The sequence below is a fragment of the Mauremys reevesii genome, linkage group 6 (genome assembly GCF_016161935.1).
Source record: "Mauremys reevesii isolate NIE-2019 linkage group 6, ASM1616193v1, whole genome shotgun sequence".
NCBI lineage: Eukaryota > Metazoa > Chordata > Testudines > Geoemydidae > Mauremys > Mauremys reevesii.
In genome coordinates, this window is record NC_052628.1 from 120,718,945 (window position 1) to 120,737,503 (window position 18,559).

Genomic DNA, 18,559 nt, shown 5'->3' on the forward strand with positions numbered 1-18,559 from the left:
GTTCATTAGCTCCGGGAAGTAGAGAACATTGAACAAAATGTCACTTGGTTCTATTAATGCTCTCTCTTTGAGGGGGAGGGGGAATATACAGAATTAATGGGTCAAATTTATCCCCAGTGTAACTTTATGGGTTCCAATGGAATGGATTTACTGTAGCCCACCGTGTACAAGGAATCCCAAATTGTGTGTCCCCCATCGGTTTGATTTGTAAAGCAGCGTTTGTATGTTTCAGTGTGGATGGTGGCCCCGAATGTAATATTGTTTGAAATATCAATTTGAAAAATCATCACCTTGGGATTTTTCTCATTTCTTTACAAAATAGAAATAATTGGGTGTTCACAAGTAATCTATATAGATGTACATAAGGGGTTGGTTATTAATTAGGAATTCCTTCTCTGATGCGGTTTAACTTGAAAGCAGAGAATTTGTTTCAGTGCTAGTTATGATTACAAACAAACATAAATTAATATTTAGCAGTAAAATGTCACAAACCGCCATGTCTTTCAGTTGCTCGTGTGTTCCGTGCCAGCTCATAGCATGTTCACACACGACTGTCAGCTGTGACGTTGTATATAGAAATAACATCAGCCCCAAATATAGCCACAATGAATGTTAACCTGGTTCAAAGTCGGTTAAAGCTTACTGAATTCTTTGAATCAGTGCACCAGTTTGAAAATACATTTTTCAGATGCATTTTCGGTTCATAATTTGTACCATGTTGCTGTTTACGCTAAGCCACTCTCAAAAGTAACACAAGGAAGCAAGTTATTTACAGTGGTGCTGTGTAAATTGAGCAGACCAATCCTTATTTACCAAAAAAAAAAAAAGCCAGACAGCTCATGTTGAGTCACACAGCCTGCGTCAATGCACCTTAAGGGAGACATCCCGAGTTGGCCTGCTCAAAGTCAGAACTGCTTCCGGTCCCCAGGCGCAGCTGAGAGAACCAGAGGCAGCGAGATCAGTAGGCTGTGTGTAGGATGCAGCTACTGCACCTTTCAAATCAGATGGAACGGCAGCAGAACTGGTTTCTCCCGTTTCTTTGTTTTGTATGAGAGCCCAGTTAATATCGCCAGAATTTCATGGATTTAAAAAATAATAATAATTAGTTCACCCAGTTTAAAGAGTAAAATTTCAGCCAGCGGGTTCCTACTGGATACTTTTGTCTTCCTTCCTTGCAGTCTGATTTGCATGGTTATTTCATGGTGAATCGGATGCCGTCAGCCTGGATGATATGTTTAGTAAGTGCTGGAGTTCCAGACTCCTTGGGTCAGTGGCGGTCATAGGCAGCAGCAGCTGCTGGGGGTGCTGCTCCTCGGGCTGCAGCACTGTAATAATAAGGAGAGCCTGAAAGAGAGAAGATGGTTATGAGGATCAAACAGGTCAAAAGGAGGCAGCCTGCCCAACACACCGTGTGCCCCAGAGAGCTGTCTTGGCTGGAGTTAGACCCACGCTGATAAGGGCCTGCAAAGTGGTACAACAAAAATGCTACAAGACACATCACTTTAAAACGTTAAATGCCAGAATGCTGCAGACTGCACCTCACATTTCAGTTTCTCCTTTCGGTATCTTCAGCTCTGCAAAGAGATGGGCAAGCCCGGACCCTTATGGTCGTGTGGAGTCTCACTGAAGTGATTTGGACTCCCAAGGGTAAATGGATCTATGCTATCAGATCCCCTGGTGGGATCAAGGCATTTGTCTGGATTAGATCTGGTTGGGGAGAATCCAATAAACTTGGAGAAGGGCAGAGGGGGATTGGTTCTATGAAGTATCTGTGACCCTTTCCTGGCATTTGTGAATCTATTTGGTATTCAAAAACATTTTAAAACTATCACAAGTTGCTAATGTTTTATCTGCTAAGTGTCTGGAGTTGATATTCTGTGTCGGAGCTTTGAAATTGGTCATTCGAGTCAGAAGTGGATCCAATACGCGAGGTCTCCATCCAATATGCTAGTTTTCGATTGAATACATGCCTTCAGCATTGAATACATATATCCAGCTGCATCAAGCAAGCCAGTTTCAAAGCTTTGCAAACTCAGGTATGCCGATGGGCTTGAGTGTGTCTGAATTGAATCAAACCCTGGAATTTGCACAGTATTAGTGACTGTTTTCTGGCCCCTTAGAATTGAGCATCGCTAGATTGGATCATCCTTTCAGAATCTAGATTTTCTGGTTGAATGTAGGTGTGGGTTACTTTTTAAGTATATGTGTCTAGATAGGATTGACTATTAGGTAACACAACAGCATACAAAAAGGAGTATAAGAAATAGACTTAAAAGGGGTAATTTTCCAAGTATCACATATATATGTGGAGATATACCTATCTCATAGAACTAGAAGGGACCTTGAAAGTTCATTGAGTCCAGTCCCCTGCTTTCACAGCAGGACCAAGTACTGTCCCTGACAGATTTTGCCCCAGAACCCTAAACAGCCCCCTCAAAGATTGAACTCACAACCCTAGGTTCAGCAGGGTATTGCTCAAACCACTGATCTATCCCTGCCCTCACTGAGCTAGCTCTCCCCAAAGTGGCTTCACCTTGGCCTCAAACGCTGCATTTTGCATGCCCAAAGTTTGTGGCATGCAGTTTTGAATGGAGATTGTGGGTTTACCCACACTGTGGAGAGGGCAAAGACACTTAAACTCATTCCCTAGGTCTTCAAAGAATTTGGCAGGTTAATAAAGCCAACAGCATGTCCAGTCACACTGACCTGGGCTTGCTCCTGAAGACCTGAGCAAGTCTAAGCAATCAGCGGTGGCCCCAGACAGTGGGTGCACCGTGTGCATTACCAGACCCAAGGCTTGAACGACGGTCCTCATAGTCCATTAGCAGCGAATCTACTAGGTCAACAAAACAGTGATTTCTTCTAGCCAACCACGTGGATTTATGCTAGGTTTGTTACAAAGGTGCTGAGCCCCAGTGACTTCAGCTGGCGCCTCAAGTGCTCAGCACATCAGAGAATCAGGCCTTGCATGTACAGATATAGTAAAAAGGGACAGAAAGAACATACCTGCTTCCCCCACCCATGCACCCCCCACACACACACACACCTGCATACTGTGCTATACGTTTTGGGTGCCCCCGGCTGTACACATCAGAAATGCAAAAAATTCTGTAGTTAGCTTTGCATCAACACTGAATTCACAGAGTTTCACTGAGAGCGTGTGGAGACCTGGGGAAAGTCGCGATGAGGGGTCTGTCTCTGAGGGCCAGATGGGGCGTATAGGGAGCCTGGAGAGCTCTTCCCTTCGTTCCCTCCGTAATGCCGCAGAGAGGAGGCAACAGCCAAAATCCCTCAACCAATGCCAGCTGTTGAGGCTGAACTGCTCCATTTTGAGAGAGGTCTCAACTCTCAGGGTGTGTCTATGCCAGAGCCGCAGGTGGAGTTCCCAGCTCAGGCCGACGTACACACTCAAAGCAGAAGCGTAGCTGTGACAGCACAGGCCGAGGCAGGGAGTACAAGCCCTCAGGTACATCCCGCTGCCCACGCTGCTGCGGCTACCCGGCTATTTCTAGCATGACCAATCCTGTCCTGTTTCCTAGTGCTCTCCCTGTTGGAGTGTATCCGCCCGCCGGCTCTGGTCTTATGCTTAGATTGTCAGCGCGTCTGGGCAGCGGACACCGCTTCGTTTGGTGCTATGCAGCCTCAACTCCGGCAATGGGTTCAGCCAAGCCCCACAGCACGTGCTGAGCCAGTGCAAGTGGAGGGAGGCCAACCAAAGCAGCCAGCTGGTGCATTCACAGCATGCTTCCTTCTGCCCCAGACCCTAGAGGGACCCCTGGGTTCCATGCTTCTGCAGAGGTTGGGGCTGCTCCCTTCACATGCAAGGGGATTTGCTCCAGGAAATATCTTTCATCCTGCCCCCCTACACCTCGCTGTTTACTGGAAGAACTGCCGCTCGTTTCACCTGGATCTATGTGGTGCCTGTTGTCATAGTTTCAGACCACAAACGTTAACATAGCTAGCTTCACCCGCTCCTGCAGCTCAGGGCTGCCCATTCTTCTTCTGCCGAGTCCTGCGCTCTGGTGTGGCAGCAAAAAGAGCTTTTTACGGTCAATAAACTGCTTTGGCTGAAAACGGGGCTCCTTTCTTGCCCAGTGGCTCTGCTTTCTTGGCTTGTGGCTCACCACCTCTAGGACAGGCAGAGACTGCCTGCATTCCACCAGACTCGGGGAAAGGGGATTCAAAAAAATGTCTACACTGGACTGTGTTCTAGATGGCCAAGTGCTGACACTGGAACACTAGAACTGCATCCCTGAGTGCTAAAAGAATATGCAAAGTCAGCTGATTTCAGCTCCAGCTGTAATTTTTACAGACAGGGTTTTTCTTTCCACTCGCCCAGACTGGTCTCTCTGCTGAGCTGAGAGAGGGTTCTCTCTTCCAAAGCTCTATTTCCTTTTTGATTTTCAACTCGTACTCATTGGTAATGCTCCCTTTTTACTCAAATGAGAAAGATCAGTTTGGGTCTTAAAGGGACAATGATTTAGTTGGGGACTGGTCCTGCTTTGAGCAGGGGGTTGGATTAGATACCTCATGAGGTCCCTTCCAACCCTGATATTCTAGGATTCCGTGATTCTAATGCCAGCTTGAGTTTGTTTGGTCTGTGAAGTAACTCATCTTGGAATAGTCAGTTTCCAGGTCAAGCACCCTTTCTGGAATTCTATTTAAAAAATAATGTATTAAAAGAATTCTGCAGGTTTTCCTGCTCCCCTCTTGATGTTTAGGGGGATCCTTTGGGCTGGGCTTAGAGAAATGCCACCACTCATGCTCAAGGCCACCCCCATTCCTTTCCTAGTCTCTCTTCTCTCTGTATACGCTCCCACCTGCAGCCCTGCTGCTACGGTTACCGGAAAATGCCTTCACACAGTAACCAGGGCCGGGCATGCAGTGAGACTGGCTGCACACCAGGTGAGCAATCAGAGCCTAAAATAGAATCAGAACGTGTCAGGACACAGTGATCTGCTAACCTGAGGATGTGCGCTGCCTGTGGTCACCAAGTACCATCATCTCCAATTTACACTTTTGAGCCAATGCAGGGTGTCCAACATTACCGTAATTCTCCTACTATACTCCCCAGGCTCAAGCAGTTTAGCCACATTCTCAAAGGAGAGCTGGCCTCTCAACAGAGCAAGAGGCTCCTCAAGACATTGCTCTACCAACACACCAACACCCATGCCACTGCCTTGTGTTTTCCTGCCTCCTGCATGCCAGGAACTCAACTCAGACTTCCTCACCAGTGGCGAACGCCAATGTCCAAGCTGCCTTGGCACTGGCAGGTCTGCAAAAACAGTGTTACACTAACATGCCTCAGTGAAATGCCGGCACAAGACACAACCCTGGCCTCAATTACTCTGCACCACTGAGTCTGAGCTTGCAATCCCAACAGGGGGAGGGAACTGCTTTACAATGCTCTGAGCCCCCGCAGGTCATCAAATATTTGGGCTGAACATCAATAATGGACAACTGCACCAGGTGCCGTGCCGCTTGCTTACAAGTAATTCCTGGCAGGGCAGCTCCAGCTGCTATGTCAGCGGAGAGCTCGATTCGGGGACACTGGATTGAGGACCGTTACATTACAAAGAAGCTTATTAGAAAGCTCACCTTTACCACCATTTGTGACTGGCAAACCTGCTGCAGAGGAGGTGGGATAGGTGCTATGGGTTTGAACAGGACTAGCTGGAACGCAGGACAATGGTCTGACTCTGCAGAGGCTGACGCGCATGCTTAACATAATCCAACAAGTCATCCCAATGAAGTCAGGTAGATTGTTTTCTTGTTTAAAGTTCAGCCACCGTGATCATATTTTCACCTCAGAAGAACAGAAGATTGGACTCTCCCAAGAGAGGGCAGGAAAACACCGCATTTTCAGCTAGCTTAAACGGACTGCTGGTATAGCTTTAAGTCTCAAACAACGTAAAAGGTCAGGTGACAAGAAATGGAAGCCATCTTTGTTCCAGAAATGGTCTGGAGTTAGGAGAAAGCATATACATATTGTGAGCAAGCTCCAGAATAGCCTTTTTAAGGAGGCTCTCAGTGTGGAGGGTTGGTATAGCAGGGTTAAACTCTGAGAGTTATATCTATCTTCCAGAGATTTTTGTCTAGATTAGGGTCAACACAGATTACAGAGAAAGACACCCCAGCTAGGAGGAAGAATTAGGGATCAGTTTTTGGTTATTGAACTCTTTCTTCTTGAGAACATGTTTGACTGGAGAGCCACTCAGGGCTTCAGCCAGTCCATCTGCAGGGCTCAGGAAGGAATGTATTTCCCTCGTACACAGTTTTAATTCCTCCAACCCCTTCCTCTGAAGCATAAGAGATCTGCCTTGGCTATAGAGGAGATACTGGTTGGGGTGGACCGTGCAGTGAGGTGGTACAGAAAATCTTCTGTCTTAGATTTCTGGCTGGTAGGTCTTCCTCAGATATGCCCAGGGTCACACTGATCTCTGGATTTGGGGTCAGGAAGGAATTTTCCCTCAGGTCAGACTGGCAGAGACCATGGGGGAGTTTACCTTCCTCTGTAGCACAGACGGGGGGTCATCTGGCCATATCTCATCTAATCCATGCCATGCCACCACAGGGGCCTTGGGCAATGGTTGCACCTTGGTCTCTCCTGATCTCTACCCTATGGCACACAACAGTGTAGTCTCCCAAGGATCAAAACGCTTTGGTTTAACTTAAGTCTTTGGGATCAATAGAGATGGGATCTGGGTTAAAATTAATGGCCTGTGTTATGCAGGGGGTCAGACTAGATGAACTCTAAAAGCATATGATGGTTTTGACTCCTTGCTGCATCTCAAGTATTCCTGTCTCAAGGAAAGGCATGTTCCTGTTGGGGAAACATTTACTGTTTGCACTGGAAGATGATAAAAACCTATTTAAGAAGATAAAAAGTTTAAGAACAGTTATTTTATAGCATTTCAGAGTTCATAAAGGAGAGTGACAAGTATGGACTGGACTGATGCCAGTGTAGTTCAAAAGGAAGTGATTTTTGAGGATGGGGGGGTGGAGGGAATTTATGTATAGAAGAAATGTTTAAAAGGAATTTCATTGAGACACATGAAAAATTAATTCCCTTTGTTTCATGCACTCATATTCATGAGTGTTAACTAGTGTTGTACAGTCATAGGAAGAGGAGGAACACACCCTTCATCTGATATGATCCTTTAAATTCTCAAACAACATTACAAATGCTACCCCATGGAGACCAGCTAGATACCAGTAGCAGCACGCCTAACATTCAGAGGTCTGCAGCTTGGTAGTGCATGAGTGTTCCTTTTCAGTAGGAACTCACTGGGCATTCTCCCTTGAACCAAACTCCTTTTGACTTGCATGGGGGGTTGGATCAAGTGAGGGTGGCAGAATTTTTAGTGTTACTGGATAAAATTCACCTTGCAGAGCAGGGAATCCCCTGTAGTGCAGGTGGAAGGCTGCAATGAAAGGCAAATCTCAAGGGCAGAAACTTGCGAGAATGAGGGCATTGTGGCTTAGATACTGGGGCCCAGAAGATCTGCATTTAATTCTTGTTTCTGTCACAGATTCCCTCTGTGACAGTAGACAAATCATGTAATTTCTCTGTGCCTTGGTTCCCTATCAAAGCTGAAGCCAGTGGAGCTACACCAATTTACACCAGCTGAGGATCATCCATGCTTGTGTTAGTCAATCTCAACCAGTTCAAATCTCCAGCAGGGGCTGAAACTGAGGCAGAATTTTTTGGGGGAGGGATTGTTCAGTGATTTGAGCATTGGCCTACTAAACCCAGGGTGAGGAGTTCAATCCTTGAGGGGTTGTGGGGCAAAAATCAATACTTGGTCCTGCTAATGAAGACAGGGGCTGGACTCAATGACCTTTCAAGGTCCCTTCCAGTTCTAGGAGCTAGGTATATCTCCAATTATTATTTACTTTTTTGGGGAGGAGAGGGATAGCTCAGTGGATTGAGCATTGCCATGCTAAATTGAGGGTCATAAGTTCAATCCTTGAGGGGGCCACTTGGGGATTGGTCCTGCTTTGAGCAGGGGGTTAGACTAGATGACCTCCTGAGGTCCCTTCTAACCCTGATATTCTATGATCTTGAAGATGGAAATAACACACCTGGGGAGCTACCTCAGAGGGGTGTTGAAAGTCCTGGTTTGATCATTGTGCTGGATGTGATTTTTCAACAGTTCCAATTAGAGCTAGTCCAACAACAACAAAAAAGGGGGAGTGGCTTTTCAGTCCAACTGAAAATTTTAATGAAAATTTATTATTTTGGTCAGAAGATTCATATTAAAAACATGGAAGTGAAAAAGTTCCATTCATTTTTCAGGTTGTTAAAGATCTGGTGCTTTGGGTTTTCCCCCCTACTTCCACTGATTTTTTTTACCTCCTTCCCTGTTCCAAAAAGGGAAATAAAGAGAGAGACAGTGGGGAAAACAAACAACAAAACACTTGGAAAACTGGAACATTTTTTTTCAATTAGAAACTAAACAGAAAAAATTGTTCTGTTCCACATCTTTTATAGGAAAAAGAAATCAGGCACATATACAATGAAGCACAAAATCTTCATTTTGTTTGATTTTTTCCCCTCCAAGAATGGGATTCTATTTTCTGACCAGTCTGTGCCCCAACGCACAGAGGTGTTCAGATCCAAGGTTTTGCTTTGGAGCCATGTGCAATGTGAGATCAATTTTAAAAAAACAGGAGACTGTTCAAGAACGTCCTTTTTTAGTCCCTAGAATCTAGCGCACTGGTTGCCCTGCCCTACAATTCAATGAGTTGTGTTGTCCTGGCGTCTAAGTTGATGCCCAGTCAGGATTTCCCAACCGTCTAGACGCATGCTTCAGCCGGGGTTCCAGATCCAGCACCATCAAAGGACAAGACTCAGGGAAAGCTCTGCTTTTACACAATTAATTAGCGATTCAGAGCGATAAAGCCAAACGGAGCAACCAAGCAGGTCTCAGTGTTAAGGCAAAAACGCAATGAAAATTTAGGGAAAAAAATAGATCATTGCTGGATAAAAAATAGAGGGGGAAATCCAGGCCCCATTGAAGTCAATGGCAAAATTCACTTTGACATCAAGGGAGCCAGGATCCCACCCTGAATCTTGCAGGACTGAAAGAACAAAAGCCATTTTCCTCCGGCCTTCTCCTGCCCCCATTACATTTCTTACTCAGTGCAGCTATTAAAGCCCAATATTTCTCTGAAGCTGCTCAACAGCACCACAGTTCTTGTAAGTTTGATTTTCTCCAATTCACATTTCTATGGTGAAATCAAAAAGGCCTGTATTTAAAGTGAAAAATGAAACCATCACATCACAAAACATTCACTCTCTCCCCCTGTCATTACCCTCTCATCTAGAATAAACTTGTCCATTCTTCTGTCATTTTTTCTTTCTAATTCATATAATCATCAATTTATTTCTTGACACAGTCATTTCTGGCACAGACTTGTTCTTTAATCCTTTTATAGAAACCCCCCAAAGAACTGATTCTAATCCTAATTGACTGGTTCCAAACCCTTTCACCTCATATGAAGCCATGCCAATATTGTCGATCTTGTGACCCTGTCTCCTGTAACAACAGCTAGATAGCTCAGGTATATCCAACAGGGAACCCTGTCATACTCACTTACATTTCACAATGCACACAAATCACATCAGTTCAGAAGTGGGAACAGTGCATCAAACAAAATCTGCCGTGATCAACATCCAGTCGAAAGTAATGAGTGAAAATGGTAAAGAAGTTATTACAACAAACCAGCATGAAATTGAATCATTTTTCTTCATTAGACTGTGTTGCTATTATCCACTTTTAGCATGTTTGTGGTAAGTAGACTTTAAACAGGCAGGCTCGCTAGACGTCAATAACGGGTAACTGAGTGTGTGTGTGTGCGTGTGTGTGTGTGTGTGTGTGTGTGTGTGTTCATACAAATCACAGCAGCCTTTATGATTTTAACACTGCAGTGGAAAACAAAGAAGGACGCACCTAGCCTTATGACTGCTCTCTATGTAATTACACACTGATAACTGGTCACTGCAGCCGGACAACTTTAAGAGTGAAAACTAAGGTTTAAGCTGTGCTCAGAAGACACACTCATATTGAAACTGAGGAGGTTATTTCTCTCCCACTAAGTTGGCAGCAAAACTCTTGCTGACTTCAGCGGGTGCAGGATTGGGGCCTTATTTTTAAGAATCTAAAGCCTACAAACCAGGAGGGGTCTGACACCCGAGGCTGGTTACATCACTTGAACGCAGAGGAAGGCACTCAGGTACCAGGCCGATCAGAGCAGTATAAGAAACTGAACAGCGTCGAACAGAATGGCCTGAAGGCTCCAGGCAGCGGTAATGACTTGTGCTGGCATTAGATGGCTCTGCCTGTTCGGTACCTGTCCAGTGATTTAAAACTACTGAAGAAAACAAAAACACATCAAACACTCTGATTCAGTTACTTTAGTTTGGTCATCGGCCTGGTGACAAGAGCCATAGAGCATTGCATTCAGAACAGCCTGGTGAGGACGCTATTAACCTCTATGGGACCAGTATGAAAACTGAACTGAGCCCAGGGGTGTATGCAGGCAGCAGTGCGCTATGGAAGGATTAGCCCCACAGAACAAAGAGACGTGTGTGTATAGAAGTGCAGAATTGGTATTGCCATATGATCAGCTATTTCAACTTACTGGGTCCATTTAATGGTAAAACACCACCCTAAGGGAGGGAAACTAGCTAACACTCTTCACAGCTAATGCATGTTTTGGAAGGAAAAGCCCTGGAAGCAACAATTCCATCCTTTAGGTCACCTGTGGTTTTAGCTCACTTGACTCCCATTATCTTTCGTGCTGCTTCCCATCTATCATTTTTCATGATGAAATTTCCTCTTTCACTGCCACTGCTCCCTTTTTCCAAGTTTCTGTTTCCCCCAAGGATGCACTAGGGGCTGGCAAAATCTCAGCTTGCTGCAACTCCTGTTGCTACGATTCTTTCCTGACCAGCAAAAAGAATTCACTGACCGTGTATTCTTTTAAGTGTTCAAGGTGTTACACTGTCATCTCAATAAGGGACCAGGACTTTGGAAAACAAGCCTTGCCACTGCATGCTGTGATTAACTTTGTCAGGGTCACAGCTTTGAATCCGATACTGCATGAACGCTGGTCTCAAGAGAGTGAAAACCCCCTTTATAGAGTTAAAAGAACCCCCCAAAATCTCCGCTGCAGGAATGTAGAGTCACACCAGTTAGGCCTTTCCGAGTATGGACGGTAACTCGGAGCCAACATTCTCTCCCTAACTCACATTGCTATGAAAGTAATAAGTCCTGTGAAATCATGACTTGGGGCCCAGCCCCATCTTCCTTACTCTCATTGAGCTACCGGTTAAGTCAGTGGGAGCCTTGCCCAAGTAGAGGACAGAGGATCGGGCTCCAAAGGATAAATCGTGAGCTTAGATTTCTTTTTCTGACACTCTACATGGCTCTTGTTGCCTCCTAGCTGATCATTCTTTCACAGAGGTGGCAGAAAGTCATGGAATCTGTGACTTCCCCAACCTCCGTGACTTCCACAGCGGCCAGTGCGGCTGACTTCAGGGCTGCCGGGGCAGCTGGCCCCAGCTGCTTGGTCGCCCCATGGCCAGCCACACCGGCCGCTGCTGGAATGGCCTAAGGCCAGCTGCTCCGGCCACTGCTTGGGAGGCCCCAGGCAGGTGGCTCCAGTGTCCACCGGAACAGTGGTCGGTGTGACTGGCTCTGCGGAGTGCCCGAGCAGCGGTCCTGTGGGTGTCCCGGGGAACGGCCCGAGTGGCAGTGGTCCCAGGTTGGCTGGAGTAGTAGCCATGGGGGAGCCCAGAGAGTGGTCCCCGGGAGCACCGGCCAGGGGGCAGTCAACCCCCAACTCTGGAGCAAGCTTCCCCCAGCAGGGGTTCCCCAGAGCAGTAGGGCCCCAGAAGTAGAGATTTAGTCAGGGGCATTTTTGGTAAAACTCATGAACGGGTCACAGGCCGTGAATTTTTATTTATTGACCATGACCTGTCCATGATTTTTACCAAAAATACCCCTGACTGAATCTTAGCCTTACCCATCATACAAATACACTGTTCAGAAAAATTTCAAAATGGCTCAGAAGTGCTTTTTTTGAAGTGACTGTAACATAGGGGATTAAAATGAAGGCAAACCTTTTGCTTCAGTTCAATCGAATTGCAGCTTTTCAAGACACTGGGACAGGTCCTCAGCTGGTGCAAATCAGTGTAGCTCTATTGGCTTCAAAGCACTACACCAATTTATACTGGCCAAGAGTCCAGCTCACAATGTTTGATATATTTATATCCATATATGACCAGGCAATCTGAAATTTCCAGGGAAGTATGCTATTATTGTTACTTGCAGATATCAAAGTAGCAGTGTGTTTTCAAAAGGTATTTAAACTTCAGTATGTCATCAGTACATAAGGCTACTTGGGGAAGTAATTCCTTTCCAATATGAGTAAGGGGTTCAGAATCTAGCTACTTTGCAGATGGCAGCCTTTTCAAATGACACGTTTTTGTTGCTGCTGTTAAATTCTGCCTGTACAGAACACCCCTTCCCTATTCGGGGAACTCCTATGAGGTGACGTTGCTGTTGAATTTTGCTACAATTGTACAATTTAAAACCAGGTCATTTTCTTTGAAAAGAGCTGCGGAAAAACACCCTCTCTTTCTTATGTGTCTCAGTTAAAGTGGATTCAAGCATCCAAATCAAAGTTTTATCTTAACTCCTGGGCTAGATCCTACATGGCAGAACCCACGAAAGCTTATGCCCAAATAAATTTATTAGTCTCTAAGGTGCCACAAGGACTTCTTGTTTTTTTTTCCTATTCCTACAGTTGATAGAGGACAACTAATTGGTATTTTGCCTGCCTCCTCCATGCAAACTGTGCAAGAAAATCCTCATTAGTGTGTGCTGTGTGTATATATAAAGTCAAAGGGGCCAGTATTTGAGACAGTGGTATAAAATGGATCGTGTTCACTCTGTAGATTAGGGCCCCCATTCTGCATGAAGATCTGCTAGCACAGATCCTGGGCTCAGGAGATTCCCCTCATGTTGAAAAGATGTTGCACAGGTGTAGGGGTTCCTGCTAGCAGAAGCCCACCCATAAATGGAGCCCCAATCTGTGGCAAAAGCCAAATTAAAAAGCAGACATGAAATGGGGGGCTGATAAGAATGGGCATTGGTAGGGAGCAAGACAAGCAGGCTGAACTAACCTTGCAGGCAATTCTCTGGTCTTGGATTCTGGCATAGACTATTTATTCTGATTTGGAAACAAACATTTTCAGTTGATTACAAACACCAGGATATTGTTATTTTTTAACAGCATAGTGACCGTACCATGTTCTGCAGGCAAGGGACTCTGTAGCCCTCCAAATAACAAATCTGAATCTTGTACCTGTCAGTGAATGGGGGAAAGGTATGAGGCAATGTGGTGCGTGCGTGCCAGAGAAAGAGACATGGAGATAGAAGAGCCAGCAGAGAGACAGGACCCCAGGCCGACCCAGGGGTCTGAACTAGTATATTTTGAACCAGGATTGTTATCATTGTGGGCAGCCAGAGGGAATCCAACAAGGACACGTAAGACTATGCAAGGAGATGCTTCTCACTTACCATGACTGGACATTTACAAAGGCCAGAGTTGGCCAAACATCCAGTGAGGAGATATGCAGCCACCTACAGGACAAGCCCCAGCTGCAGTGAGCAGGCTGTTCCTGTAGAAACTCGGGTAGGAAAACTTACCTAGCAATCCAGGGTTGGGAAATCTCCAGGAGTCATTGTATGTTGAATATTGTGGGTGGCTGTATGGACTTCCAGAAAACTCGCTCCCTAAGTAAGGGAAAAGACAAAACAAAACAAATGGTAATTTGGCACTAAAACACACACTGATGAGGCGACGGGGAAGAAGCAGCTAAATGCAGTCTGCAGTCTAGGTGATATCCAGTGCAATTCTTATTGTAGGCTTTACGGTCCACCTGGCTCCCTAGGGAATGGAAATTGGGACACTTGTTAGAAAACAAACTCTAAATCAGTGGATGGAGTTTTCCTTTTGATTTTCCTCACGTTCCTCACGCTGGGCCTGATCCAAACCAGTGGGAATCTTTCCAGTTCCTTCTATGTTTCACCAGGATAGGGAACACTAAGGCTAGATACCCTCAGGAGAAATTCCAGGGGTCTCGGGGTCATGCTGAGCCTCATCCCTGGAATTAAGTTGCCCCCATAATACATCTGGGCCCCAGTTTGGCCAAGCTGAGGGGAAGAGGTACAGCCTAACTCCTCAACCAAGCTTTCCAAAAGCTGGAGGAGATAGAGCCATTAAAGTTCTAGACATGGACATCAGCATCTCAGTTTGTTCAAGGAAACTGCTGCCTCTGACTCACAACATCTCCTTTGCCAAGCCTCAGGACCTCTCTCCCTCTCAATAACCAGGATAACGATGCTTACGTCTGTGTAGGGCTTTGAGCTCCTGCCATGCAAAGCATCATGTGAGCTCACAGCATTACCACGTTGTTCAGGATCATCTCACTGCTACCTTCTGCTCTCCCCAGATGTGTGTTCTGTACACATCTCATCTCTTGTTCGATACTGAGATTGTAAGCTCTTTGGGGCAGGGACCGTCACTTTGTTATGAGTGTGTACAGCACCTAGCACTAGGCAATACCACAATACAAATAATAATAATTATTATTATTCTACAATCTGTCAGGAATTATTTTTTTCTGACACCTCTCTCTCTCTCTCTCTCTCTCACACACACACACACACACACACACACACACGTTCATCAAAACATTAAGGCCATCAGCCACCTGACAAAAGCCAGGAAGAAGGTCACAAGTGATCCTTGCCAGGCCTAGTATGTTCATCTGAACTGTCTTGTGATCACATGAGCCAGAACTTTATTGCTGTATCTATTCGAAGGGAGGTCCCATAACTAGAGTATGGGTATGTCTACACTACCCGCTGGATTGGCAGGCAGGGATCGATCCAGCGGGGATCGATTTGTCATGTCTAGTCTAGACACGATAAATCAACCCCTGAGCGCTCTCCCGTCGACTCCTGTACTCCAGCTTGGTGAGAGGTGCAGGCAGAGTCGACGGGGGAGCGGCAGCAGTTGACTCACCACGGTGAAGACACCCCGGTAAGTTGATCTAAGTACATCGACTATGCAATAAGTTGCATAACTTAGATCGATCTCCCCCGCCCCCCAGTGTAGACCAGGCCTACAAAATAAAGCCAGAGAATGCTATGTGTACTTTCCCTCTTTAAGTTGGGTAACACTGCTTGTAGATTTGGGATTTCAGAAGTTATTTCCACCCAAAATGGGGACAAGAAGTCAAAAACTCAAAAAAAAAATCATGACTCACAAAACCAGAAAAAAAACCTGCATTCGGGTGAATTGAAAGATTTCATTGCAATCATTTTGATATTGACCTTTTTTATTCTAATTTTTTTTTATTATAAATCAACTTAAATTTCAAAAACAACAAAAACAAAATCCATTTAGAACCCAAACCAGACCTTTTTCATTTCCAAAGTGTCAAAATGAGATGTTTTGACAATTTGAAACTTTTTTTCCAACTCGAGAAATTCATCAAAACCACCTCTTTCTCATAAAGTGTATGTTTCAACAAAATACCATTGTCAAAAAATTCCCAACTAGTTCTAGTTAAAATGCCATGTCATTACAGACAGCTCAAAGGAGACCTCTGCTCAATGGGAAGCTGCAGTCAGAAAAGCAAACAAGATGCATAAGGAACTGGATGGAGAATAATACAAAAAATATTATACAGTGGCTCAGCCTCATCTGGATAACGTGTTATGTGCTGGTCACCCCATCTTCAGAAGAATATTCCAGAACTGGAGGGGGCTCAGACGAGGGCAATGAGAATGATCAAGGGCCTGGAAAATCACTTAGATGAAGAGAGATTGAAAAGACGGGGATTGTTATCTTAGAAAGGAGACAAAATAAGGGGGAACATGATAGAAATCCATAAAAATCGATGACTGATCTAGAGAAGGGAGATAGGCCATTTCTGTTCTCCCTGTCCCCGTAACACAAGAACTAGAGGACTTTCAATGAAAATAAAAGGAGGCAAACACAAATAGAACATGGAATTAGACTGTGGAACTCATTGTCACAGGATATGGTTGAGACCAAAAACTTAGCAGTCTTCAAAAAGGGATTGGAGATTTATATAGATACCAGGAGTATCCAAAGCTAAATGCTAACGTAAATTATGTATATTTTGAAGGAGGATTTAAACTGATCTCTGTTAACTAGGGACTTGGAGAAGACCTACTATAGGGGCAGATTGTTCCACACCTGCCTAATGCAAGGCTGATTGCACCTTCATCTGAAGCATCTGGTCCTAGCCACTGTCAGAGACAGGATATGGGACTAGATGGACCTCAGGTCTGAGCCAGTCTGGCTGTTCCTAGGTCCCTAAGGTTGCTTCTTTAACATTAAAAGCTCAGAGGTTTGTTGTGGTTCCAACAGCTGCTACAAACTGACGGCTTAAGGTGCCGGGACCTTAAGGTTTCACGGGATTAGAAGTGAAAAATAAAGATTCAAACACTTGAATGTCAGATTATTAAACATTACTTCTTAAAGGGCCCAGTACATCTTTAGCAGACTTCTGTAAAAGGCTCAGGTGGTTTAATAATTGTTATTATTATTACTGCTTCTGTACAACTCTATTAATCACTGCGAGTGACTAGAAATGGAGTCACTCCCAAATTTCTATTCCTGTTGAAGTGAATAGCATATACGTTTCCTCTCTGTTCCCTGTCCTGCTGAATGATGGACACGATATACAATACCTGAACATTAAATCTGCCTGAACGTTTAATCTTGGTTGGTTTTTTTTAAATAAGCTATTGCGAAAAAGGCAAGGAGGCAAAGGATCAATGAGGAACATTGGGAAAATGGTCCTGAGAGTGAAAAGAGGGGAAGGGCTTGGGAGGAAGGAGATAAAGCAGATGAGGAAAGAAGTAAGAGAGGGATGAGAGAAGAGTGTTATAAATAAGATGCATTACACTGAATACTCTGTCATAACAAGACACAATGGAGCTTTCCAGTGTAAATATTGGTTATGCATTTCCTGTATGTGAACAAATGATTTCTGGGATGGGGAAGAGTGCAGCACCCGTGCTGTCACCAGTGGTGTAGGTGTCATTGGTTAGAAAGCCCATTGGCTGTGAGGACTTTATGTCGCCCTCTAGTGGTGTCTATTAGCTTACTACTAACAACTACCATTTGCAATCATTCTCTGGGCTAGAGTGACCAAATAGCAAGAGTGAAAAAATCGGGAAAGGGTGTGTGTAATAGTTGCCTATATAAGACAAAGCTCCTAATATTGGAATAGACCCGATAATATAAGGACGTCTGGTCACCCTAGTCTGGGTTCTATCAGCTAAGGGGCATGCGGGTAGTTTGAGTGGTTCCGGTGGTCTGTGTTTGTGGGCACAGATTTGACACAATACATATCAGAACATATCAGTCGGGTCAACTGTCCTCCAGGTGTTTACACATACATTCCAGTGATAGGTCAGTGCTTCAGAGCAGCTACCAGGGCCCGACGGAACCAGGACTGTATGTCAGACATGCCTGGTGCTGGTAGGATGAATCGGCAGCTGAAGGGTGGAGGGGCGGCATGCGGTAACGGTCTGACCATCGCCTGATACTATGGTGTCCTGAGCATTTTCCAAGGTGAATTAACATTGTCAAAACCCACTGTATGTAGGAAGGGTAGAACCAGGCTGAAAAACAGAGGAGCCACCTGGAATTTGCAACCCATGCTTGACTAGAACTAAATTCAAATAGCTATTCAGCTTCAGAGAAGGGTCACTTAACAAGCCCCTTTACAACTGAGCTGCGGGCTCCCTCTCTTTGCAGTTGAGACTGCCTGCTCAGCCCAAACGCCAACTATTTTCCTTTGGGTTTCCAGCTTGCTCCAGACTCCCTCTCTAGCCAGGACTAGCACTGACTCCCTCAAAGCATATGGGACAACAAAATGTTGAGTAACTGTAGGGTGAATGCAGAGCCCTCGTCCTCCCTCAAGTGCTTAGGGACAGTTCAGCTCCACGGTGTGCGTTACCTCGCAATTGTTTGATCACACGGCTACATTGCACATGGCGAGGGATTTCTATACCAACCTCACAGCCTGCCTGACACATGCTATTTACAAAGTTCTTCCCACTGAGCAGACATACGTGCCGAGATTTGTGAATGGGGGTGTTTGCCCTCTTTACTGGTTGAGGAGAGCGACTAGAATAAAAAAAACTCAGTTAAAACATTACTTTAAAATAACCAAAAATGGCAGGATGGGCATGACACAAGGTGTCACGGAGTCCCTGGGCGATGCTCTGGAACTGCTCCCCACAAAGCCAGCCAGGACTTTGGGGAGCCCCCTCTCCCTTGGAGTAGACTTGTTCAGGGCAAGAAGCTCACACGGCTTCACCTCCTGGGTCTCTCCTTGGAGCATTTAGCATCCTCTGCCCCTCCGTGCGCTTCCCCCAGCGAGTCCACCCCAGCGGGGTCCTGGGGAAGCCACAGGGTCCTGCACCCCCACTTTGCA

At 45.4% G+C, this 18,559-nt stretch overlaps 1 protein-coding gene across 4 annotated transcripts in view; it reads right to left on the reverse strand.

Annotated features, from left to right (window-relative positions):
* Positions 1-1,101: 1,101 nt before the first annotated feature.
* PAX5 (paired box 5) overlaps positions 1,102-18,559 on the reverse strand; it is a 224,138-nt gene continuing 206,680 nt past the window's right edge. For all 4 annotated transcript variants that reach the window (XM_039545497.1, XM_039545495.1, XM_039545496.1 and 1 more), the window contains 2 exons: positions 13,722-13,808; positions 1,102-1,344 (listed from right to left, as the gene is read on the reverse strand). In XM_039545497.1, coding sequence (XP_039401431.1) covers positions 1,268-1,344; positions 13,722-13,808 — 164 coding nt within the window. In that variant the 3' untranslated portion in view covers positions 1,102-1,267. The remainder of the gene's footprint in view (positions 1,345-13,721; positions 13,809-18,559) is intronic.